Source organism: Tupaia chinensis, unplaced genomic scaffold, assembly GCF_000334495.1.
Source record: "Tupaia chinensis unplaced genomic scaffold, TupChi_1.0 Scaffold000458_2, whole genome shotgun sequence".
Lineage (NCBI taxonomy): Eukaryota > Metazoa > Chordata > Mammalia > Scandentia > Tupaiidae > Tupaia > Tupaia belangeri.
This window is the reverse complement of record NW_006159967.1, coordinates 1,155,589-1,182,790: the sequence shown is the minus strand read 5'-3', so window position 1 is coordinate 1,182,790 and position 27,202 is coordinate 1,155,589. Positions and strand designations below refer to the sequence as shown.

The following is a 27,202-nucleotide window of genomic DNA, read 5'->3' as shown; positions in this document are numbered from 1 at the left end:
GGGGGGGGCGGAAGCCATTGAGGGCAATCATGAATGTCAGGGACAATGGAGGAGGAAGATGGGACATGGCAGAGGGTGGGGATGGGGAACCTAGGATGGCAAAACAAAAGGCAAGGTATGCAGGACACAAAAATTGGGAAATCATTTGCTGAGAACATATATGTTGATGTGCTTGATTGAGCCAATGCACAGTGTATTTTGGATGGAAAATTCATATGTGTGTTGTGATGAGAAAATAAAATTTATAATAAAAAACAAAGTATAAAAAAAAAAAAAGGAGGGAGAAGAGGATAAAGACAGCAGTGAACAATAGAGAGGCAGGATGTTAATGAGAAATAGATATGGTTTATTACCTGTTGATGATGACATGTATAGTATTCTCAACTGAACCGGTCTGGGAAATATTTCATGATGGGTGAAGTCTCTTTAATAAGCAAAATGAGAAATAGTGATTGACTGTTTAAAAAATTATAATAATAATTATTGGGAAAAGCATGGAAAAGATATTGAATGATAAAGCGGGGAGATTGATATCTCTGTATTGACTGACATGCATGGCATTCCCTTTTGAAAAAGCAATGGAAGTCAATGTAAAGTTATATGTAATCTAGTGTAATAGAAAGAAGATTATGATGATAATAAAATAAAAAAAAAAAAAGAATAAAGACAGAAACAAGAAATTATCAGAATGAAGATTTTCAACTTCTTGGAAGTGCACAAGTTTCCAAGATCTGAAGAGGTGAAAGAAGCCATAATTCAGAATGGTACTTTTGAGTAGCGGTTTACTTTTCAAAATTCCCTTGATCTATAAATCTAGTATATTGGATCAGGCACACCTTATAATGCTTTCCAGTCATGTACATCAGGAACTCTAAACAAGCAAACCCTTAATCCTACAATATTGGCAAATCTAACCTAACATGTAAGCTTACTCCAGATCCTGTATCTTTTAAATATAAGCAAAAGTAGTACTAGAATTTTTTTTTTTTAGAAACTGCTTCTATTATAATAGTGAGACTTCAAACCAAAAAAAAAAAAAAGCTAAATGACAAAAATGTTTATTTAGAATCATGACTTTTAACTATAATTTTAACACACTACTGGTTATTTTTAGATAAAGAAACTAAGTCATAGAAAGGTCAAAACTATTAAAGATTATAAAGTTAGCGAGTGACAGACTTGCTACAGGTAAGGACTCCTGTCTCTATGCGGTTACCATAAGTCTTTGATTTATGTCTTGTAGCAACAGTCTTCCTCATTATTAGGACTAATACTGAGAATATGTAAAATATCAAAATATAAAAGTCACTATTTTATTTCCCATAAGGAGCAAACCTGAGAAACCCAACCATTTAAGAACTTAATTTACCTTTTTCTTCAGTGTTCAAGAACAGAAAACATAGCTTGCAGCTCTAAGTAGGCAGAAGGACAGGTGAAAACTCTAGCATGCTTAAACAAGCTGTTACAGGTCTGGGCAATGTGTGGTAGCCCTAATCCCATTTTGTTTAGGAACTCTCCTAAACTTGAATCAAAAAACTAGAGGGAAGAATTGAATTCCTACTCCTTCAGAAGCTGAAATGATGGCTGATTTGCCTCCCATTCCCTCCACCCCCTCTGTAGCTGAGGCTATAAAGCAGTAGCCTCACAAAAAAGGTAGTGACACCTAACAGAGCAGAGAGCACCTCTACAGCATTACAGTTTTAAAAATTATGATTAAAAAAAAAAAGATCTACAGGTCATCTATGACCTATACTTTATAATAGCTTAGACTATAAAGATTTTAATCACAGAATAATTTTTCTGTCTTAAGACTATTTCTGAGAGCCAGCAAGTGGTATAGAGGTGAAGGCACTGGACTCCCACAGGGTTGACCATAGTTCAAGTCCCAGACCTGGCAGCTTGAAATTCACACTGGGCACGTGTGTGCGTGCATATCCAAAAATCCTGAGAGCAGACTCCAGGAGAAGAGTTTGGGGCATGGCAATCCACTCGGGATAGTTTCTCACTTTTCCTCTCTTATCTCTCTCTGACGAGTACATGCACCCTATGGAAAAAACCTTAAAACAAAAACAAAACTGTATGTGTGAATTCAGCATTTAATTATTTCATAATTCCTTTATCAATGTTCATTTTCTCTCCCTGCTACGCTATAAGCTCTTTGAAGTTCATGATGTAATCTTTTAGTTTTTATATTTCCAAGGTATTTATATAGTCTACACACAGAGGAAATATTAAACATATATACATGAATTTACTCTTGAGCAGCTACCATAAAAAACTGAAACCAAACTAGCATGGGAATTTGTGAACAGATTTTCTTTTTAAAAATTATTTATTTATTTATTCATTCATTTATTTTAGTTTGACCAGGGGAGGGGGGGGAGTGAGAAAGCAAGCCACCAGATCCAGGACTCGAACCATAGTGGGTCACGTGAGAGTCCAGTGCCCTAACTACCACACCAGACAGATTTTCTAATACAGAAGAAAAGAACATACCAAAAACAACCAAACAAATCAAAAAAATAACTCACCAGTGCTGTAATTTCAGACATTTTGTTGTGGCATAAGCATTAAGAAAGGGAGTGGGGGGGGCAGTAGGAGGTGTGGTGGTTAAGGTGCTGAACTCCCATATGGCCGACTACAGTTCCAGTCCTGGACCTGGTGGCTTGCATTCTTCCCCTTTATGTCTCTCTCTCTGATCAAATTGAAGAATAACAACTAAAAAAATTAAATAATTCTTAAAAAAAAAAAAAAAAAAAAGGAGGAGGAGAGGTGGGACTTTCCTAGATCCTTCTTTGACCCAGCTTCACAGATCTTTCTTAGTACAGGTAAGACTGTAATATGCTAAACTCAAGTATTTATGTTTTATACCCCAAATTGGAAAGTAAAGACCAAAACTTCAGTGCAATTACAAATTACAAATACTTCCCATAAAAAGATGTAAATGGGAATTCCCTGTGATAAATAATTTCTCAAAATTCTCATTAAAAACTTAAGAAAAAGGTAAATAAAACCAAACTTCTTCATAGAAAAACTGTATTTACAACTCGATTCAAAAGCAGTTTTTAAGAGCAAACACAATTTAACACTGAGGTTGAAAAATCTATGCTCACTCAAAGTTGCCAGGGCTAATAAATTATTAACAGAATACTGCATCAAAAGTAAGGCAATAACAAGAGATATGCCATTAAAGATTCTCCCACTCCCACAACTAGATAGAACTAATCTATCTAGAAGCAAATGATATGTCAGTTTCAGCATGACTGAAATTCTTAAGGACAGAAGTGATAAAATGTGATCTTCATTCATTAGATACTTAGAACATCTGAAGGAAAATAATTTCTAAAGCACAAAGAGGTATAATCTTTCAAAAGATAGTCAGTGTTCAAAATTCAAGAATGTAATAGCAATACACAACGGGCATTAGGTGAATATACGCAAAAGTGATAGCAAATTAATTTATTCAATATTTTTTCCATTCCATGTCATCAGGAGGATTGATTTCAACTTTCCTTTTACCTACATCAGACCAATTGGTACTCAAAACTGTACCACCAGACTCCATCTGCAATTAAAGAAAAATAAAATAAATTATTTTGTGGACCACACAGACAAAATATTTTTTCAAAATGTTCTAAGCACAGATTCCAAATATAAATATAGATGGATCAACATAAATTCAAAATAGCATTTTTATTTAATTGTGGGCAACTCCATAGAGTAGTTTGGAGAATCATATTCACATACACTGCCATACAAAGCATCATTATATCTCCTCTTCTAGTGAGCACAAAGCTATATATGGAAAAACTACCTTCAAATGAAAGTAAAATTAGCACCCAAACAAAATGATGTTGTAGTGTCTTTTTCTGAAGACAGTAAATAAAAATTCACTGATTTGGATCACAGAAGAGTATCATGTGATTATTAAAATATCATCTATGTTACTGACAAACATGTAAAGTTACATACTCTACCACCACACTGGGACCTCACGCTAACCCTACACCCATTCTTTGCCATGCTCCCTTGCGTAGGTTTCTATGCATAAGATGTCCTCCTCCATTACTTTTAAAAAGTATATCTTTATTTTCCAAACATGGAATGGCATTATTCTGTGGCTTTCCTTGGCCCTTATTAGGACTCTATTCCTATAGAATTTGTCTTCTATATAACACGACATGTAACCACACTGCACTAACACAACTTAATGATTTGCCTTCTTATATTTGCTTTCCACTTTATCAGCAACTAAAGCTGAAAGGTCCCTTAAAAGGCAAGATGTATACTTTACTAGTATTTATATCCTAGTCTTTTAAAAAATATTTTAAGTTTACTTCTTTCATGCAAGTGAGACAGACAGACACAGAAAAACACACACACACACACACACACACACACACACACGAGTACCATCAACAAGGTGTCGCATTGCAAACACCCTCCCTTCCCCCTCACCACCTCCCCTCTTTCCAGTCAGTCAGGGCATGTGCCTAGCATGTAGAACTGAACCTGTGATCGTGCTCATAGATCCAGCATCACTTGGGCAGCATGTTACTGCTGCACCACCTAGCACCATAAATTCCATAATGCACCTCTGATTTGTCACACTGCTATTTTGTCTCAGTTCTAAGCAGAGACCTGACACATAGGCTTCAAATAAAATGACTGAATTAAAACTGAAAAATCTGGGGCCAGCAGGTGGTGTGATGATTAAGGGCACTGGACTCCCACATGGCCGTCTGTGGTTGGAGTTCTGGATTTGGCAGCTTTCTCTCTCTCTCTCTCTCATTCTGTCCCTATATGGTCAACTTTTTTAAATAAATAAAGTTAAATAAAATAATTCTTTAAAAAAATAAAATCTGAAAAATCTGTCAATAACTATCCCTAAAAGGACAAAGAAGTAGATTTAGTTTATAACCTGATCATATTTACTGATGATTTATTTGTCCTTCACTCCTTCTAGACTGTAGTGAAATTTGACATTTTCCCTCCAATTAGTGGGTCATATGAAAAGTCATGACACATCTTTGCACAGAAAAACAGAAAAATACGTCATGACTTTTCTGATGACCCAATATTTTGCACATGTTCTTTATTAATCAATTAGATGGAGAGAACATAGAGGACAGAGTCTATTTTCTTTCTTTTGTATTCCCACAAGGACAGAAACAAACCCTTGGTTTGTTCCAGGTCAACGTTACCACACTGATGGCTTGTTTTATGGGCACATATGATTCGTTTATAATCATCAAAGTTTCTAGATGGGAATGACACAAATTCCATAATGCATCTTTGATTTGACATAGTGCTTTCTTGTCAAGTATACTTGTCAAAAGTCAACAGTGAGTTAGAATTACAAATACACCAAATATAGATCTCATTAAAAAAAAAAAAAAACATGGAAATTCAACAGTGAGACTGATTTTCCTTCTTGGAAGACTGAATAGATGGTATTTCTCCTATTCTTCTCAGTAAGTAAAAATAAACACCCTGGGGCCTCCTCTGCTGCACAGTGGTAATACTCTACTCAAGCAATGACAGATCCCATAGGGGCAACAGTGGTTCAAATTCCAACCCAGTCAGCCTAAAAAAACGCTGGACACATGCGTGAGTGTCCATGAATGATGGGTTGGAGGATTGGAAGAAAGGCGCTATTAAACAACCAGACCCTGTGAAGGGTGCTCTTCTCTCCTTCACTGTGTATGTGTATATGAGCCTCTATCATGTATAAAGGAGGAAAAAAATTAGAAAATAAAAAACCTAGACATCATAAATAAATCAAAGGTAAAAAGACTTGAAAAGATGAAGAAAAGAGATCTGCTGGGAATCTCTGAACTCAAGAAATGACATCAATAGATGCCAACATTGAGATGAGAGAGAGTAAATTGGCTGAGAAAAAAATTTAAAGTAGTCATGGTAGAAATGTTTCAACGAGAAATTATAAACTTGGCCAGCCAGAGGCATAGTGGTCAGCCAGCTGGATTCCATGTAGCCAACTGTGCAGTTCAAGTCCTGAACCTAGCAACTTGAAAAACACGTCAAGCACATGTGCATGTGTGCCCAAAATCCCAAAAGGAGAAATGGAAAAGAGGGGATTGCACTGTGATCATCCCTCACGGGGGGTGCTTTTTCACCTTCCCTCTCTTTCTGGCAAGTGCACGCATCCTCTAACAAATTAAAAAAAAAAAAATGATACAGTAACTTAAAACAAATGAAAATAGAAAGTCTCTACAAAGAAATAAAGAACCACCAAATGAATGTTTTTAGAATTGAAAAATATAGTAACTGAAATAATAAAGATCAGTGAATAAGCTCAAGAGCAGAATGGAGGGAAACAGAAAACAATCCGTGAAATAGAAGACTGAATAGTCTAAATTACCTTATCCAAATGACAAATATAAAACAGACCGAAATAAAATGAACAGAATTCTAGGGATGTTTGAGCCTATAAAAAAAGGTCTAACATTTGTATAATCAAGGAGCAAGAAGAAAAGGACAAATTCAGCAAATCTGAAAACTACTCAATGAAATAATGGCTGAAAATTCACCAAATATGGCAGGAGACAAAACCCAGAGATTGAAGAGCTGAGAAATCCTAACCAGGGTAAACTGAAAGAAATCTTTGTCATAGAGAATTTGCCGCCAGGAGGCCCACCTTAAAAATGCCTAAAAGTAGTTCTCTAAGTAGCAGGGGGGTGGGGGAAAGAACCTTGGAACATCAGGAAGGGAAAAAAAGAAAGGTAGCTTAAAAATATGTGTGAATAGCATTTCTTTTCCCTCTTGAATTTTCTAAGTTATGTTTGACAGTTGAATGAAACTTATTGCCTGATTTGGTTCTAAATGTATATAAAGGAAGTATCTAATACAATTATAAACAAGGGAGGATTCTACACTTCACTTAAAATGGTAAAATGACAACACCAACAGACTAATATATTTAGTATGATATCTTGAGCAACCACTTAAAAAACTACCCAAATAAGATAGTTAAAACTAAAAACACTAAAAAGCACCAGATAAATTAAAATGAAACTCTAAAACTTTCAAGTAACCCACATGAAGATACAAAAAACAAAAATAGAGTATACACAAAAAAAAATTGGTAGACTTAAGCCCTAGCATATCAATAATTACATTAAATGTAAATGATCTGAATAAATTGATTAAAAGGAGAAACTGGTAGAGTGGATTAAAAAACATTACCCAACTATATGCTATCCATAAGAAACTCACCATAAACATAATGATATAGGCAGGTTGGAAGCATGATGGAACAAGATACATAACGCAAAATTTAATCAGAAGACAGAAGTGGGTATACTAGTTATCAGAAGGAAAGAATTACTAGAACCAGAGAATAACATTAAATAATGATAAAAGGAGCAATCTACCACGAGGACGTAGCAATCATAGACACTTCTACAGAGTTTCAAAATATGTGAAGCAAAAGCTGAATTGAAGGAGAAATGGACAAATACAATTATAGCTGGAGACTCTCTTTCAGTAACAGGACCAAAAAAACCCCAAAACAGGGATATAGAAAAATTAAACAGGATCCCACTGGCATTTACAGAACACTCCATCCAAAGCAGAATGCATGTTCTTTTGAAGTGCCCATGGACATAAACAATCCTGGGCAGTAAAATGAACATCATTAAATTTAAAATAATTTAAATCGTGGTCCACTACAAGGCAAAGCAAAAACGCAGTAGTCAAGTGATGCTGGATCCATATGAGATTACAAGGTCTGGTCCCCTGATCAACCTGTACACACTAGGCACACACAGCCCTGATCCTAGCTGGCTGGCAAGGCTTGGAGGGATCACAGCAAGAGACTCTGTTGAGGGTACTGCCTACTTCCCTTTCCTTCCCTTTTTCGCTCTCTCTTACTCTCATGAAAGAAATTAACAGCAACAGGAAAATTTCCAAACATATGGAAACTGAACAACACACTTTTACATAATCCCATAAATCTCAAGCAAAATAAAAATAAATACTAAGGGGCAGCAGATAGCATAGTGTTTACGTTGCTGGACTACCACATGGCCAACTGCCATTAAGGGTCTCAGGCCCAGTGGCTTGAAAATCATACGGGGGGGTAAAAGAAATCGGGGGGGGGGGGGAACACCAGCAGTTAGCGTAATGGCTATGTCGCTGGACTCCCACGTAGTCGACTGCAGTTCAAGTCCTGAACCTGGTGGCTTAAAATTCACGCCAGGCGAGTGTGCGTGCGTGCCTAAGATCCCGAGAGGAGAATGGAGGAGAAGGGATTGCGGCATGACCATCCCCCCTGGGGGGTGATTTCTCACTTCCTGTCTCTCTGTCTCTCTCTGTCTGTCTGGTGAGCGCACGCGCCCTATAGCGAAAACCTCTCCAAAAAAATAAATAAATAAAAATAAATCATGCCGGGCAAGTGTGGGTGTGTGCTCAAGATCCCAGAGAATGGAGAAAAGGGACTGCAGTGTGGCGATCCCTCCAGGGGGTGATTTCTCGCTTTCTGTCTCTCTGTCTTTCTGGCGAGTACATGCATCCTACAGCAAAAACCTCTCTGAAAAAAGAAAAAAAGAAATACATACAACAGAAAAGAGAAAAAAGATCAATCAATTAACTCAATTTACATCTGAAGATCCTTTAAAAAAGGACAAAAATAAACCTAAAACAGAAGGAAGAATAAAAGAAACAAGGTTTAGAACAAAAATTATAACAAAGTGTCATTAAAAAAGGTGATTCTTAAGAATAATAATAATAATAACCTGACTAGCCTCTGGCAAGACTACCGAAGGAAAAAAAAACTGACTAGCTTCTGGCAAGACTACCGAAGGAAAAAAAAAGAAGATACAGGAATTGCCAGGTGGTGTGGTGGTAGGGGTGCTGGACTCCCACATGGCCGACTACAGTTCAAGTTCTGGACCTGGTGGCTGGCTTTCTTACTTTGCCTCTCTCTTTCACACTCTGTCCCTCTCCGGTCAAAACTGATATTAAAAATAAATAAATAAACAAAATTAAATAAAACAATCCTTTTAAAAAATAGAGAGGATACAAATTATCATCTTAAGAATAAAAGGAGGGGGACCAGCAGTTGATGTAATGGCTATGTCGCTGGACTCTCATATAGCCAATTGCAGCTCGAGTCCCAGACCTGGTGGCTTAAACTCATGCTGGGAGCATGTGCGTGCGTGCCCAAGACCCCAGGAGGAGAATGGAGGAGAAAGGATTGTGGTGTGTTCATCCCCCGTGGGGGGTGATTTCTCATTTTCTGTTTCTCTGTCTCTCTGTCTCTCTGGCAAGCGCACACGCCCTATAGCAAAAACCTCTCCAAAAAAGAATAAAGTATCACCACAGAGACTACAGACATCAAAAGGATAAGAAAGGGATACTACAAACACTGGCAACTTAAGACGAAAAAAAAACCCAATTTCTCAAAAAGACACTAGCTAACACAATATGTAATAGATAATCTATAAAGCTCTTTAAGTTATGAGAGTAACAAAGTTTGTGATGTCAACCTTCTCCAAAAACATAATCTCCAGGCCCAGACTATTTCACATGTGAATTCTACCCAATGTGTAGTAAGAATACTAATCCTACACAATCTCTTCCCAAAAAGAGCAGAAGAGGATAATACACTTAATTCATCTTATGAAGTTAGTACTTCACTGATGCCGAATGAAAAATTATACAGAAAATTATGGGCAGGTATTCTTCATAAATTTAGACACAAAAACTCTCAACCAAATATTAGAAAATATAATTCAGCAATATAGGAGAATTACACACTAAGACAAAGTGGGGTTTATGCAAGGGTGGCTCAAAACTAAAAAATCATACTCATTTAAAACCACCCTATTAACACACTAAATAAGGAAAATCACAAAATCATTATCAATCGATACGGACAAAGCACTTGAAAAAAGATACCACCCATTTGTGACAAGGCCCAGCTGTGGTGCCACACAGGTAGCAGCAACACTTGGGAGACTGGAGGCCACATGGGAGGCCCAGTTTGTTTCTAGGCTAACCTGAACATACTGGGCAGGACTGCATGTGCCTATAATTGTAGCTAATTAGGAGGCTGGAGCAAGAGGATCTCAACACCGTGGGACTGTCAAAAATAGCTATCGGGAACCAGCAGTTAGCGTAATGGCTATGTCGCTGGACTCCCATGTAGTCGACTGCAGTTTGCGTCCCGGACCCGGTGGCTTAAAACTTACGCCAGGCGCGTGTGCGTGCGTGCCCAAGATCCCAAGAGGAGAATGGAGGAGAAGGGACTGTGGCGTGACCATTCCCCCTGGGGGGGGTGATTTCTCACTTTCTGTCTCTCTGTCTGGCGAGCACATGCGCCCTGTAGCGAAAACCTCTCAAAAAAAAAAAAAAAAAAAAAACCTATCAAGGGACAAGCAGTTGACGTAGTGGCTATGTCACTGGTCTCCCATGTAGTCAACTGCAGTTTGAGTCCTGGGCCAGGTGGCTTAAACTCATGCCAGGCACGTGTGCGTGCGTGCCCAGGATCCCGAGAGGAGAATGGAGGAAAGGGATTGCGGCGTGGCCATTCACCCTGGGCAGTGATTTCTCATTTTCTGTCTCTCTGTCTTTCTCTATCTTTCTGGTGAGTGCACGCACCCTATAGCAAAAACATCTTAAAAAAAAAAAACTTACTGGGCCAGCAGGTGGTGTAGTGGCTAAGGTGCTGGACTCCCACATGGCTGCTCATAGTTCAAGGCCCAGACCTGGAGGCTTGCTTTCTTACTCTTCTCTCTCTCTCTGGCTCTTTTGCTGAGTACATGTGCTCCATAGCAAATTTTTAAAAATAATAATAAATTGAAACAAAATAATTCTTAAAAAAAAATAGTATCTATGCTTTTTTCTCTCTTTTCCTCCGTCCCTATTCCCAAGAAAGTGGGAAGAACACTCAGAAAAACAGAAATAAGAGTAGAGCTTTTGGGCCACTCAGTGGCACAGTGGAGAAGGCAGCTGTATCCCATATGGCCACATGGTTTGAATCCTGGACCGGTGGCTTGAGAAACATCCAGCATTTGTGCATACATACTCAAAATCCTAGTAAGAGGGAGAAATGGAAGAGGAGAGATTGAGGCATGACCATGCTCCATAGGAGGTGCTTTCTCATTTACCCGCTCTCCCCAGTCACATACACTCACCAGCAAATCAAAAACAAGATGAACAACAACAACAACAACAAAACTCTACTTCTAGATAATAGCAATGAGCTCATGGACACTGAAATTAAATATACAACACCACTTTATGATTTCCCAAAAAAAGACATGCTAAGATATAAACCTAATAAAATAAACATAGGGCTTACATGTTAAAAACTGCACAGCACTGATGAAAGAAAGCTAAGATTTAAATAAATGAATTGGAAGAGTCGACAGTATGTCAATGTCAATCTCTTCAAATTATTGTACAGTTTAATGTAATGTCCATGAAACTGCTAGTAAGATTTTAAGATTTATATGGAATGGCAAACGAACTTGAATATCTGAAAACGTTGAAAATAAAGCAGGAGGAATGAGTTTGGTCAATTTCAGACCTAACAGAGCTCAGTTTAAGACTAGAGAGCTGACAGAGTACACATATAGATCAATGGAACAGAAGAGGGAACCTAGAAATAGACTCACAAATTCTTGAGAAAGGTGCAAAAGCAATTCAATGGAGAAAAGGATGTCTTTCCAATGAATAGTGAAATAATGGAAAGAACATATGTAAGAAAAAAATAAAGAGAACTTTAACCTAAATCTCACACACTTCACATAAAACTGACCACGAAATGCACTATGAACTTAAATATATCAAACTATACAACTTTTATTTAAGAAAATCTCTGAGATCTATGAAGAGTTCTTAGACTTGACACCAGAAGCTTCATTAAAGGAAAAACTAATAAATTAAACATAAGCAAAATTAAATACTTTGACTTCATGAATGACCCTGTTAAGAAAACTAAAACTACAGAACAAAAGAAAGTATTTGCAAACTACCTATCTGACAAAGATTTGCCAAGGATGAAAAGAGGAGTAGTGATGAGGAATGGTATGGCTATAAAATAGCAAACACGAGGAATCCTTGAAATCTAAGAAAGTGTTCTATGTCTAACTATCAATAACATGGCTATAATACTGTGCCGCAGTCTCACAAGATGTTCTCATTAGGGTAAAACTGCATAAAAATTACCAAGACCTCTCTATATTATTTTTGTAAATGCACGTGAATCTATAATTATATCAAAATAAGATGTTTAAGAAAAATGTTTCTGGACTGGCCTGGTGGCCTCATGGTTAAGGGAGTCAGATCCCACATAGCCAGCAAGTTTGAATCCTGACCCCAGTGGCTTTAAAAACATCTAGTGCGTATGCATGTGTGCCTAAAATACCAAGAAGATAGAGGTATAGAGAAGGGACTGCAGTGTATGCAGTGTAACCACACCCCACTGAGAGAGGCTTTTTCCCTCTCCCCTCCTCTCTCTCTGGCAAGTACATGAGCCCTCTAGCAAAAAAAAAAAAATGTCAATAATGAAATATATAATCATGACTAGATACCACGTATTCCATGAATGTGGAACACTTGAGCCTCAAACACATTTATTAAATTCTTAATATTAACTTTCTATTGTAAATATGAATGCTTTAAGAGTAACATTTCCATAGCTACTGGTAAAAGGTCAAATGATTCCATTAAGCAAAGTAATCTACACAGTTTTAACTCTACAGTGATAAATTTTCTCTGAAATCTCAAGAACTTGAGACCTAACTCAGCTGGTGTTTATTTTCTTAATCAATGGAGAAATTAAGTCAATGAATAATGACTGTGAGCCTCTGGAAGTTTCCCTTCTATTTTCTTTGCCTCTAATACTGAGACTACATATGATTCTAGGTGGTAAACAATGGAAGTTGTTTAGTTATTGGGATAAATCAAACTATGATAACACCATCTCTTATCACTCTCACGGGTAGTTCTTAGCTTTCCAAACTCTAAATATTCGGAATAAACCACTTGTCCCTCATCTCTTTCACAACTTTTCAACTTCAACAATTACTCTATGTTTAGAACAAGAAGAAATGTTCAGATAAAGCCTATACAAAAGGTCTCCCAGCTTACATGACTTGGGCTCAAATTAATTTTTTCTAAGATGTCTAAAACATAGTTTTATTATATTTGGAAAAAAAGTTTATGCTCTTACAAATGATTTGTTCATGGCACGTTTCACTTCGTCAGAACCATCTGAATAGATCTGCTGAAATAATTTGTTTAAAGCTGCATCTCCCTCCAACTTCTCATTCTTTTCTTCTTCTTTGATCTCGCCAACCAATTTATCCCAATTTCTTGTATAGTGAGATGATGATGGATATAGGTTCTTTACATCTATGAAATAAAACAGGCAGAAGTGATTAATCAACACATTCTGATTATGTCAATATAAGAACTTTGTGATCAGGATGTACAGAACATCTTAGCAAATAGTTTAGGTCACTGAATTTCATGTTTGCAGTAGCTGATATATACATCAGTAACTAGATTTACACTTCTGAAACTAAATCAGTTGGCGTAATGTAACATTTGGGAATTTCTCTTAATTGAAATAAGGTGTACACTTTTTTTTTGAGAGCTTTTTGCTATAGAACAAGTGCGTCTGCCAGCAAAACAGAGAGAGACAGAGAGACAGAAAGCGAGAAATCCCCCCCCTGACCCCCCCCCCCCCAAGATGACCACGCCGCAATCCCTTCTCCTCCACTCTCTCCTCTCGGGATCTTTGGCACACATGCACATGCACCCAGTGTGAGTTTAAGCCACCAGGTCAGGGACTCGAACCACGATCAACTACATAGAAGTCTGGCGACATAGCCATTATGCCAACTACTGGTCCCATACACTTTTGTACATTATACAAAACTTGATTAAAAACAGATTCTTCATGTTAATAACAGGGGAAACTAGGTAAGAAATATAAAGGAACTTTTACAGGAAACTTGCAAGGACACACAAACAATTCTAAAAATTATTTTTGAAAAAATTTTTCAGGACACATGCACTCACCAGATATTCAGAAAAAGAAGAGGGAAAACAACCCCCAAAGGGGATAGCCATCCCTTAATTCCTTCTCTTCCATTTCTCCCTCTTTTTGGGATTTTGGACACACACACACACACACACACACACATATATATATATATATATATATGCTGTGCTTCTTTCTCAAGTCACTGGGTCTAGAATTTGAGCTGTGAGGTAAGCCAAAGGGGATCCAGTCACTTTAACCACCATGCCACAGGCTGGCCCTCAAGTATTTTTCAAAAGCAGCTTCATTAAGACATTTCTCTTGTAAATGAGATTTTTTAAAATGTTAAAAATGTGGGGCTAGCCATTGGCATGGTGATTAAGGCAACTAGATCTCACATGGCCAATTCTGCAGTTCAAGTCGCAGACCTGGCAACTTGAAAAACACACTAGAGTGGCAGGTGGTGTGGTGGTTAAGGGTGCTGGACTCCCACAGGGAAGACTGCAGTTCACGTCCTGGACCTAGTGGCTTGCTTTTTTTCTCTAGTCAAAAGTAAACAAAATAAAGTTAAATAAAATAATTCTTAAAAAAAAAAAAAATGGATGCCAGGTGCATGTGTGTGTGTGTGTGTGTGTGTGTGCCCGAAATTTCAAAAGGAGAAAGAATGGAGAAGAGACTGTACTCTCTCACTTCCCTACCCTTTGTGTCTCTCTCCAACAAAGAATTTTGCACCCTCTAGCAAAATTTGAAAAAAAAAAATTAAATTTAAAAAGTAGCACAGCAATTAAGCATGTATTGGGAGCTGGATCCCACATGGCTGACTATAGTTAGATCTTGATGGGAAAAGAAATGGAGAAAAAAGGATTACAGTATGACTGTGCCCTACTGGCGGTTCTCCCTCTCTCACTCTCTGGGAGCACACAATACTTCTCTGGCAAAAGGAAAACACACACACACACACACACACACACACACACTAAGAAAACACCTATTAAAAAGAAATTTAAATGTGATGTGGCTCCTATATGAGAGAGACAGAGATAGGTATTTCTGTAGAGCCTTGACACGTCATCCCAATCAGCTTCCAACTTTCTGAGCAGTGGTGCAAACTGTGTGCCACCAAGTCTGGGCCTAAGGTATAAAGAACTTCAGAAGTTTATGGAAAAGAATGGAATTAAGATGAAAGGTTATCTTGATGCAAAATATTTTTAAATCCATGCAGCTTTTTCATAGTATGCATTTTTCATGAACACTCCAAAGACCTTGTGCTTATCTTTGAAGAGTGAAAATAAATTGAAAATACGATCCACACCACTTAACAGTAATTTAAGAGTCCATCTTCTACCTATGTTTAAAATATAGTAAGATTACTCCAATAGGAGACAATGGTAACTCTTCAATGTTGAAAAAACTACATTTGATGAATTAGAGTGCCATGCTTACATCACACTCATAGAAAATAATAGTACATGTAGAGGCTGCTTGTACCAGAGAGGCTAAGGGCCCAGGAATCACAGCACTGTCAAGGCTGTCCCAAAGACTAAGGGAATCAAGATCCTGGCACGTAAATTATTAAAAAAATAACTAACCAGGGTCAGCAGGTAACACAGTGGTTAAGGCACTGGATTCCCACATGGCTGACTGTGGCTCAAGTCCTGGACCCAGAGGCTTGAAAAATCATACCGGGCACTTGTGCAAGCATGCCCAAAATCCCGAGAGGAGAAAGGAGAAGACTATAACCTGGCCATCCCCCCCAGGTGGTGATTTCGCACTTTCTATCTCTCCAGGGAACACATGTACCCTATGGCAAAAACCTAAATAAATAAAAATAACTAACCTACATAGTAGCTCTAAGATCATCTCTATTCACTGTCTAATGAAAATATGATGACTACAGATGTGAGCCACAGACATGATTTAAAATTTTCTAGTAGCTATGTTATATGTGTAATACATTGTATTTAAAGTATTACTATTATTCATTTTTGCTACGGAGGGTGTACACTTGCTGTAGAGACAGAAAGCCAGAAACTGTACAACCCCCGCCCCCCCCACACACACACACACACAGTGGGGATGGCCACGTAATAGTCCCTTCTCTCCATTCTTCTCTCGGGATCTTGGGCACACACACACACCTGGTAATGAGCTTTAAGTCGCTGGGTCCAGGGCTCAAACTGTGGTCAACTACGTGGAAGTTCAGCTATGTAACCATTATGCCATTTGCTGCTCCCTAAAGCTTTTGTTGCCAGAATGTAGGTGCTTACCAGAGAGAGAGAAAGAGAGAGATATGGGCATTGTCACGCCATGATACCTTTACCTCCATATCACCATCCTGTCTGCACTTTAGGCATGCAAACACACACCCCAGTGTGTTTTCAAGCCACCAGAGCCAAAATTCAAATCACGGCTGATCATTTGGGATCTGACTCCCTATACACAAGGTTTAATTTACTGTGCTATGGGACTGGCCCAGGGTCAAAATACATTTTAATAATTTACTTAACATAATACAAGAAAAGTAATACCAATTCCACATGATATAGAAAAATACGAAGCTATCTTTTTTAAATTTATTTATGATAGAGCATATGTGTGCCCATTAGAGAGAGAGAAAGAAGAGTATCTCTATAGGGTCTGGTCACACCATAATCTTTCTCTTCTAGTCCTCCAGTACATTGGATCTTGGGCACTCATGCACCTGCCAGGTGTGTATCAGACTGACTGGGCCAGGGATTTGAACCATGGCTGCCACATGGGATCAGAAAGACCCAGCTTCTCTGGAGTAACACACTACCACTGAGCCACAAAGCCAGACCAAAATAATTTTTTTTTTTTTTGAAAGAGATTTTTGCTATAGGACATGTGTTCTCACCAGAGACACAGAAAAGAAGAAATCACTGCCTCCCCCTCCCAGTGGGATGGCCACACAGCAATCCCTCCTCCTCCATTGTCCTCTCAGGATTTTGGGGACACATGCACATATGCCTAGCATGATTTTTAAGCCTCTGGGTCTGGGACTCGTACCATGGTTGGCTATGTGGGAGTGTCCAGCACTTTAACCACCACACCATCTGCTGGTCCCCACAGATTAATCATATTTCAAGTGATCAATAAGTACATGTGGCTGGCAGCAAATGTATTGGATAGTACAGTTATAAAAAACAAAACTGATTAAAACTTCCTTATCAGTATATTAGGCTGTATTAATACTAATCTAAATGTTCCTCCTCCAGTACTGCCTTTTATATCCCTTTCCTCAAAATATTTTTCTCTATTTTGCAATCCTTTCTGTTCATTTGTTTCACTCAGTCCCCAACTCCCTCACCCTCGCCTCAAAACAAAACAAACAAAAAACACAACACCACCCTGCCATTTTATTCACAACAAGCATACTGTTCTGAAAATCCTATCCACCTTCACTCTACTTGAACTCTCCTCTACCTTTGTACATTAGTAGCCAGAGTAAGCAAAAAATATACACCATGGTTAGATTCCCAAGTTAAAAGCCTGGGAACCATGGATTTAATTAATCCTAATGCTGACTCCCAGGAAGGATGGGAACAGAGGTCTTAATCTCCATTTTACAGATAAGAAAGCTGGCCCAGATAGGTTAAGTGACTTGCCCTTATCTACAGTCTCCAGGTTGCAGTACACAGGAATTTGACAAGCATATTAATTTCTTACAAAAATATAACAGGACAAGACGAACAGCATCTTGAATATCTAATGTGTTGAGTTTAGGAAAAACTTGGTAACTATAATTAAAAAAAAAACTTTGACATTTAATCCCAGAAAAACTTTAGCACCTGGAGATGATAAGCACTCAAAGATGAGTAATATAATTTCTTTGCTCATTCACTATAAATACCAAATAACCACAAAGACATTCATGTCTACAGAGACTATTTCCATTGTTAGAAAGTGTAGCATAAGCAGTATCAAACATGAGGTTAACAGAAAAACCAGATCAGAATCTAAAGATCTGGATTCTAGACCTAAGCAATTAATACGGCTGGGAGGGACCAGCAGTTAGCGAATGGCTATGTCACTGGACTCCCATGTAGTGGACCGCAGTTGGAGTCCCAGACCCAGTGGCTTAAAACTCATGCTGGGCACATGTGCGCGCGTGCCCAAGATCCCAAGAGGAGAATGGATTGTGGCGTGGCCACCCCCCCAGGGGGTGATTTCTCACTTTCTGTCTGTCCCTCTCTGTCTGGAGAGTGCACATGCCCTATAGCAAAAAAACAAACAAACAAACAAACAAACAAAAAAAACCCCAAACAAACAAACAAACAAAAAATACAGCTGGGCAATCTGAACCTGTAAAATATGAGGACTAATACGGGGCTTCCTATTATACAGGGCTGTTAGAATTAAACAAGATACTACATTTAAATTGACTTTAACAAAAAGCTTTGAGCTACATATAAAACTAAACCCCTCAGGCCAACAGGTAGTGTGGTGGGTTAAGCGCTGGACTCTCACATGGCTGAGCACGGTTTGAGTCCTGAACCTGGCAGCTTGCTACACCTCACTTTCCTTCTTTCTCTCTCTGATCAAATTAAAAATAATAATAATATGGGACCAGCAGTTAGTATAATGGCTATGTCGCTGGACTCCCATGTAGTCAACTGCGGTTCAAGTCCCAGACCAGGTGGATTAAACTCACGCTGGGCGTGTCTGCGTGTGTGCCCAAGATCCCAAGAGGAGAATGGAGGAGAAGGGACTGCAGTGTGGCCATCCCCCCTGGGGAGTGCTTTCCCGCTTTCTGTCTCTCTATCTCTCTCTGTCTTTCTGGCAAGCGCACGCGCCCTATAGGAAAAAACCTCTCTACAAAAAAAAAAAAAAAGAAAGAAGTAATAAAATTGAATAATTATTTAAAAATACCTTAACCCCAAATTTGAGTCATTCCCAAGAGAAGCACATAACATCTTTATAAAATGTCTTTCAAATAAACTGAAGCAAAAGCTTAATTAAATACCTCAAATATCAACAAGAAATCTTTCCTTCCTTAAAAATTACCTGTTGGTGTCGATTTCCTGGTTTTGCTAATTATACTATAAATCTCATTTATCATTTGTGGAAGCTGGGTGAAGCATACACAGTAACTTATTTTTGCAACTTCTGAACCTAAAATTATTTCTAAATGCATACACAATCTGTTGAATAACCAGGTGTTTTAGAAAAGGCGTCAACAAGAAAATGTTTTGTTGTAAAAGGCGGTAGTCAAAATCTGAAAGTAGCTGAGAAACAATATTATCAGCTTGTTTCAGTCATCAAATCAGGACATTAACTCTAATAAACAAAAATGTCTCTCCATTAATGAAGCTATTACTGTAAAATACAATCTTAGGCTATAGTTCTTAAAGCATCCTGCAGACTAATTATTCCATTAGAAAAACATTTATCTGCTTATTGCATAAGCTTAGAACTGACCTCAACACTAAGTTGTCCATCCCTTAAAAGTTATGTAACCAACTCTAGCCTTCTATTTTCTCCTAGGCTTTCCTAGGCATTTATTACCTATTTGTGCCAATTTCTTAAATGACCGATATAGAGAAATGGACTAGCTATACTTTATGAAGTCCTGAAATTTCAAGAAATTGGAGGTGACAATAAAGACAGAAGGAATAAAAAGGAATAAATAAAGGAAAAGGGGAGGAATGAGGAAGAAATGTTTCAGCAGGGTAAACTAATTAACTTACAATTCAAAATGAAGCATTAAGAAAGGGCAATACACAAAAACAAACAACCTCCCACTGAAGTCATAAACTGACATGGTAAACAATAAATCCCAACTCCCTCTGGGGCTCTGCTGCCATTCATTTGTATTCCTAAGAGTTTAAGAAGTTAGAACCTTCATAAGTAAGGCTACTTTGTATTCATTACAGAGCAACCTTATTATACTCAATGTATCTTATCTTGGGAACATAAATAATGAAAGTAGAATGTTCATTACTATTTAATTTCAACTATACAACACAGTATGAATTTAAAGCCCATCAAGGCCAGAAAACAAACCTGCGATGAACTGTTTAGGCTTAGGCACATCTCCTTGCCCTTCTAGTTTTTCCCATCTCACAGCCTCTGTTTTTTTCATTTTAACTTCAATCTGGAAGAAACACCAAATAAAATCATTAGTCAAAGTAAAATACACAAAAAGGTAAAAAATGCAATTTGCTTAAGTCCTCAAGAGTTTTATAAGAATTAAATGTCTTTGACAGGTCCCTTAAATTATACAAGGTTAAATCTGAAGAATTATAAGACACTTACTGATTTCTACACTTAAAAATTTACCCTTAAAAAAAAAAATACAGGATCAGAAGTTAGCATAATGGCTATGTTGCTGGACTCCCATGTAATCGAACGTGGTTCGCATCCTGGACCTGGAGGCTTAAAACACGCCAGGTGTGTGTCCGTGCATGCCCAAGATCCTGAGAGAATGGAGGAAAAGGGATTGTGGCGTGGCCATTCCCCCGGGGGATGATTTCTCGCTTTCTCGCTCTCTGTCTGGCGAGCACACACACCCTATAGCAAAAACCTCTCACACCCCCCCCAAAAATTACACTATATTATTTACAAGTCATAAAAGTTTGAAATCTACGTTTTTTTCTTCTAAAGAAGTTTCTCAACCCAGGATGATTCTGTCACCCAGGGGACACTTCCTGATCATTATGAATGGGGTGAGAGGGAAGAGTGGTATTGATATCTAGTGACATGCCAATAAACATCCAGCAGCATACAAGGCAATCCCCCTCCCCCTAAAAAAGATTATCCGGCATGAAGTAACAATGCTGCCATTGAGAAACCCTGTTCTAAAGGATGATATATTCACATGTAATTAAACCTGTTTTAGAATGGAGAAATTTATTCCGCTGTTCAGAACTAATGCTAGTATTTTTACATTCATTCAACAATTACTAAATAACCACTCTGAAAAGGTAGTCTTCAAAGTTTCGGAGAATTTTTGAAACCTAAAAGACATACCCTTGACTATTTGGTAGTATGTTAGATACTCAAGAAAGCAGCAGATAAACGTCCTAAAAGCTCAGGAGATCACACCTGGCTTAAAGAGGAAATGTTTCATTGCACATAAAGGGCTTCAAGGGGCATTGTGCAAGAGTAAAAAGGGCAGGTCTTCAGAGGTGAAGAGAAAGGCCTCAAACGGAGAGCACTGGGATGTGGAGGGACGGAGCATCATGGAGTACGGAGAAGACCAAAATACCTAAAGCCTAGGATTTATGTCAGAGTGAAAAACACATACAGAAAAAGTAGAGGGCAGACTATGAAAGGCTTCTGGATGCTAGATTAACTTCACTATTAAAATAAAAAATGAACTGCATCCTAGTATCATGTTTCTATTTTCGTTTTTTTGAGAGATATTTTTGCTGTAAGGCGTGTGCTGCCTAAGAGAATGAGAGAGACAGAGACACAGAAATCACCGCCAGGGGAGATGGCCATGCCACCATCCCTTCTCCTCCATTCTCCTCTCAGGATTTTGGGCACGTACACACATGCACCTAGCATGAGTTTAAACCACTGGGTTCGAGACTTGAGCCATAGTCAACTACATGGGAGTTCAGAGGTGTAACCATTACATATGCCATCTGCTGGTCCCAGAAATAGCATGTTTTACTCTATAATCAAGGTTGGTCCCTTAGAGTGGCCCCTTATTACTAATATACACTCGCACAGAACTTATACCAACCTTTTGTTTTCCTTATTCAAATAATACTCTCAATCCCGTTTTTACAATCGAATCAATATCTTTAGTGAAATATTATAGTAAACAGAGTAATAAGCATTATGCAGAGTTTAAGAATCAACTTAGAGAGGTAGTCCACGGCCTGGTGGTTAAGGGGGTGCATCTCATATGACTGACTCTGCAATTCTGAGTCCCAAACACATGCGCATGCATTCTCAAAATCCCAGGAGGGGCCAGCAGTTGGCATAATGGCTATATTGCTGGACTCCCACGTAGTCAACCATAGTTCGAGTTCCAGACTTGGCGGCTTAAACTCACGCAGGGCACGTGTGCATGCGTGCCCAAGATCCTGAGAAGAAGAGAAGAAGAAGGGATTGCAGTGTGGCCATCCTCCCTGGGGGGTGATTTCTTGCCCTCTGTCTCTCTAGCAAGCATACGTGCCCTATAGCAAAAACCTGTTAAAAAAAAAAAAGAAAGAAAGAAGGAAAAGAAAAGAAAAAGAAAAAATTCCAAAAGGAGAAAGAAATTGAAAAGGGACTGTAGTGTGATCATTCCCCATGGGAGGGGGAGGGAGGGAAGCTTTCCCACTTTCTTTTCCCTGTCTAGTGCACATGTACTCTGGCAAATTAAAAGAAAAAGAATCAACTTAAAATTTTATATTCTAGGGAACCAGCAGTTAGCGTAATGGCTATGTCACTGGATTCCCACGTAGTCGACCGCGGTTCGCGTCCCGGACCCGGTGGCTTAAAACTCACGCCGGGCACGTGTGCATGCGTGCCCAAGATCCCGAGAGGAGAATGGAGGAGAAGGGATTGCGGCGTGACCATCCCCTCTGGGGGGTGATTTCTCGCTTTCTGTCTCTCTGTCTCTCTCTCTCTGTCTGGCGAGCACACGCGCCCTATAGCGAAAACCTCTCAAAAAAAAAAATTTATATTCTAATGTTTTTTTCTATGAAGATGATCATTAATTTTGTGAATTTATATATATATATATATATCCAAAGGTAGATTTAACAAAAAGAGAAACTTATTCATTCCTTGGCTGACTAGCTATCTATCAGATGAGTCATTTAAATTAGCAATTCCTGGTAATCTTCTGCAGTTATTGAGAGAACCCTCAAAATTTACATTTTACTGTAACAAAGCACCAACATAAGAGAAACCTGCCAATTCTTTCAATTCAGGCATGATATGATGCTATGGAAAATATGTGGTCTGAGTGTATTTTTTCCTTTCAAAGCACAGAAATTTAGTAACTGTCACAAGAGAAAAACATGAAATAAATTATCACTGGAGCAAAGAGTACAGTATCTCTAATTTACATAAATCCTAGAAAACTATTTTATAAAACTCTCTGGAATTCCCTAAACTATGATTAGTTTTTATAAAGTAAAATACTGAGATACTGGTCAAGAGGGAACAGAAATGCAACAGCTTGCAATGGCACAGCAACAGTTACCTAAAGGGACTACTAAAACTGTCTTAGAATGTACTTGAAACCGCATCTTCCCTCTTTAATTTTTGACTTATCTAGACGTGAGGGCTTGAAAAGCAGTGTGTACATGGCCCACAGATTCAGCCACAGGACACTCTAGTCACATTTCACATTCCTGTACTATGTACTATCTGTGTAAAAGGTGTTTCATCTGAAGAGTAATACAGACTAGCTCTCATATCCAGTGAACGCCCCTGGAACCTGAATAATTGTACGGAACGAACAAAGAGACCTTTATAAAGCCCAAGGCGAAGCTCTTAGAAACAGCCTGTTTCAACTGAGACAAGCTGACCTGAACTTCGAATTATACTTAAACCACTCATTAAAAGAACTGCACATAATAAACCATTTAAAGCAGGATTTTAAAAAAGTGAAAGGAGGGGGGACGAATTTTCTATGAATTCCTTTCTACACTTACTTCACTTTAGGTGTTTGTACATGCTTTCAAAATTGAAGTTTTAAATCTCAGTAATACTGGCAGATAATTCAAGAATTACAGTCATCAGTTCAATTTCACAGATTTTTACTGCAACCAGTAATAAGCCATTCTATTTTCATATAAGTCAAAAATACTTTAAAAGTTAACATAAAGTTTTGGTAGTTTGCTTGAATGTTGTTCTCATGTGCACAGGGATGGCTTTCAAGGTGCATAACATCCCAAAGCAGTATTCACAGGTTATTAATAAGAATCCCATCTGCACTGGGTAGTCAGTTCTCAACACTGTATATCCTGCCATGTACGTACCTCCAAGGTCGCCTCTGCATAGCAGAGAGTTTATTAATGCTTGCTAATTAAAGGATTTAAAGAAAAATCAGTATACCTAGGCAATCACGGCATCCAGATATCACCTTTTTTAGAAATGGAAAAATCCCACTCACCACTACAGACGGACAGTGAGGGTCTTACCCAGAAACCAAAGAGCAGTGTTAACAGGTAAACTTTTTTCTTTTCTGGCATACTTCTGAGAACTATAAGCTTCAAGACAGTGGTCAAAACATGTCCCCTTGATCTACAGAACACAGCCTTCCTAGCGTTCTCTTATTCAGTTCTTTGCACATTTAACTGCTGTCAATCCCTTTGTCTGAGAGTAGAGTACCTTAAGTCTTCCTAAGGTCAGACTGAGAGATCTACCATCTTCATATGTACACTTAAATCATTTTGTAATTATATTTTTTAAAAGGAAAAGACAGTGGTGGTGTGCTGATTAAGGGCACTGGACTCCCACATGGCTGACCACAGTTCAAGTCCTGGACCTGGTGGCTTGTTCTCTCCCTTTCACCCTCTCTCTTGCTCTCTCACTCTGTCCCTCAAATAAATAAAGTTAAATAAAAATAATTCTTTAAAATAATAAAACAAAAGACGGTAAAAAAATGAAGCTGAAAAATCTTCAAACTTCTAACAGTTCAATTCATAAATTTACTGAGGCTGGCTCTGAATCGGGCGCTGTGCTGGTGTTACATAAGGACACAGCCTCTATTCTTCCAGACGTAATCAAAAGAGACAGTCCCATAAACAAAAAAATCCCAGTATGTCATGTGTAGTGACAGATCTACTTACTGATAAATACCTAGTTATCCAGTAGGAAATATGTTCAATGTCATCAGTGGTGAGTTCCAAAGATTACTTTCAAATTTTCTATGATACATTATGTTATATGAATTTATTGCTTTTGTAGCCTGAATAAAAATCTCAATCATCACGATAAATAACCATAGCCATAACAACATTTATTGAGCACTTATTACATACTCTGTCCCAAGTGCTTCACATATATCACCTGAAGAGAGCACCTAATAAAGGGACAGTACTATCCATAGTTTAGACGTTAGGGAGCCAAGATACAGAATATCTTGCTGAAAGTGCCTTTTTCAAAAGCTAGAGTTTTTACTTATGTCCTCAGAAATAAATAAGCAATGGGACCAGTAGTTAGCGTAATGGCTATGTCGCTGGACTCCCACGTAGTCAACCGTGGTTCGTGTCCCGGACCCGGTGGCTTAAAACTCATGCCAGGCGCGTGTGCGTGCGTGCCCAAGATCCCGAGCGGAGCATGGAGGAGAAGGGATTGCGGTGTGGCCATCCCCCCTGGGGGGTGATTTCTTGCTTTCTGTCTCTATGTCTCTCTCTGTCTGTCTGGCAAACGCACGTGCCCTATGGCAAAAACCTCTAAAAAAAAAAAAAAAAAAAAGAAATAAGCAAGCGATGAGAACAAGTCAAAATAATCAACTGCATAACTGGAAAGACAAGAATCACAAAGAGATGCCATCTGTTGGATGAACAACCATCAGCAAGTAACAATCTAACTGAACCTCAGCTTTTCCTATAAAACAGGAATAACAGGGCTCACCTTACTTAGGTTTCTTATGAGGATTAAAAGAAATCATGTCAACAGGTGGTATGGTGATTAAGGTGCTGGACTCCCACAAGGCTGACCACAGCTCGAGTCCTGGACCTTGCCACTTGCTTTCTCACTTCCTCTTTCCTCCCTCTCCCTTTAACCCCTCTCCTCCCTCTCCCTTTCCTCTCTTTAGTGAGTGCCCTGGGGCAAATTGAAAAATAATAATAATGGGGCCAGCAGGTGGCGTGGTATGGGTCCCCTGGCAGCTTGAAACTCATGCTGGACGTATGTGCATGAATGCATGCCCAAAATCTCATGAAGAGAATAGAGAAGGGATTGTGGTTTGGTCACCACCCTCCCCTGGGGAATGATATCTCTGTGTGTGTGTGTCTCTAGTGAGTACACATATCCTAGAGCATAAATTAATAAATGAGAATGATAAATAAAATTAGATAATGTTTTAAAAGTTGGAAGAAACGAAACAGAAACAGCACATCTGGGAAATAACAAGGGAATGCTACTAGCAATATCTTCATTATCATCAAAATTACCTGAGAAATCCAGGCAAATTACTCAACATATTTGGGTTCAGTTTCTCTACCAGTAAAATGGGGATAAAATGCCTACACCATGTGTTACATGTGAGAATTACATGAGAAAATATAAAACATAATGACTGGCATGTGATACAGCAGCCAAACAACATGAGGGTGGCTAAATAACCTGCAGTGCACATATACAATGAAATACTTTGCTGTATAATCATTAAAGGCATGGGGAAAATCTCCACATATGGTATGGTCAAGCTACAGATAGCAAGTACAATGAAATAATTTTTTCAAAATTACATGAATACTAATGGTCCCTACCTTACAATGGTTCAACTTCTGATTTTGTCGACCTTACTATGGGTTTCTCAGATGTAACCCCTATAGTAAGTTGAGGAGATACAACAGGGCTATGGTTTCTGAATGCATATGGTTTCATACCAATGTAAAGTTGAAAAATTCTAAGTCAAACTATCCTAAGTTGTAGACTATGTGCTGTGTTGCCAGCATAAAATGTATTTTCTTTTTTTTTTAAATAATTATTTCACTTAACTTTATTTATTCATTTATTTTAATTTGACCAGAAAGGGACAGAGCAAGAGTGAGAATGAGAGAGAGAAAGAGAGTGAGAAATCAAGCTGCCAGATCCAAAACTCAAACCTCAGTCAGACATGTGGTAGTCCACAATTTAGGGAATTGTCAACTTGATGTTCTATCAGGATGCAACCTCATCTTAAGTTGAGAAGCATCTGTATAAGACAGCTGGGCCAGCTACTGGTGTGGTGGTTAAGGCAGCTGAATCTCATATGGCCGACTGTGTGGTTCAAGTCCTGGACCCCAGTGGCTTGGAAAACACATTGCAGGTGTGTATGTGTGCATGCCCCAAATCCTGAGAGAATGTTAAAGAGATTACAGTGGGACTATCCTCCTTAAGAGTGCTTTCACACTTTCCCTCTGTCTTATCTCTGGAAGCACACACATCCTGTACCAAATTTAAAAAAAAAGGAAAGAAGAAGAATACTTTCCAAGATTAACAATTAACAATTTGTGGATAACAGCAACTAATTAGGTTAAAAAGAAAAACACCTGGGGCTGGTAG

The 27,202-nt window shown here is 38.5% G+C and overlaps 1 protein-coding gene across 1 annotated transcript in view; it reads right to left on the bottom strand.

The window, feature by feature from the left end:
- Positions 1 to 3,019: 3,019 nt before the first annotated feature.
- Positions 3,020 to 27,202, bottom strand: part of SUGT1 (SGT1 assembly cochaperone of MIS12 kinetochore complex) — a 54,751-nt gene continuing 30,568 nt past the window's right edge. The window contains exons 11-13 of the mRNA XM_006155505.3: positions 20,042 to 20,132; positions 13,202 to 13,383; positions 3,020 to 3,565 (exon numbers count right to left, since the gene is read on the bottom strand). Coding sequence (XP_006155567.1) covers positions 3,464 to 3,565; positions 13,202 to 13,383; positions 20,042 to 20,132 — 375 coding nt within the window. The 3' untranslated portion in view covers positions 3,020 to 3,463. The remainder of the gene's footprint in view (positions 3,566 to 13,201; positions 13,384 to 20,041; positions 20,133 to 27,202) is intronic.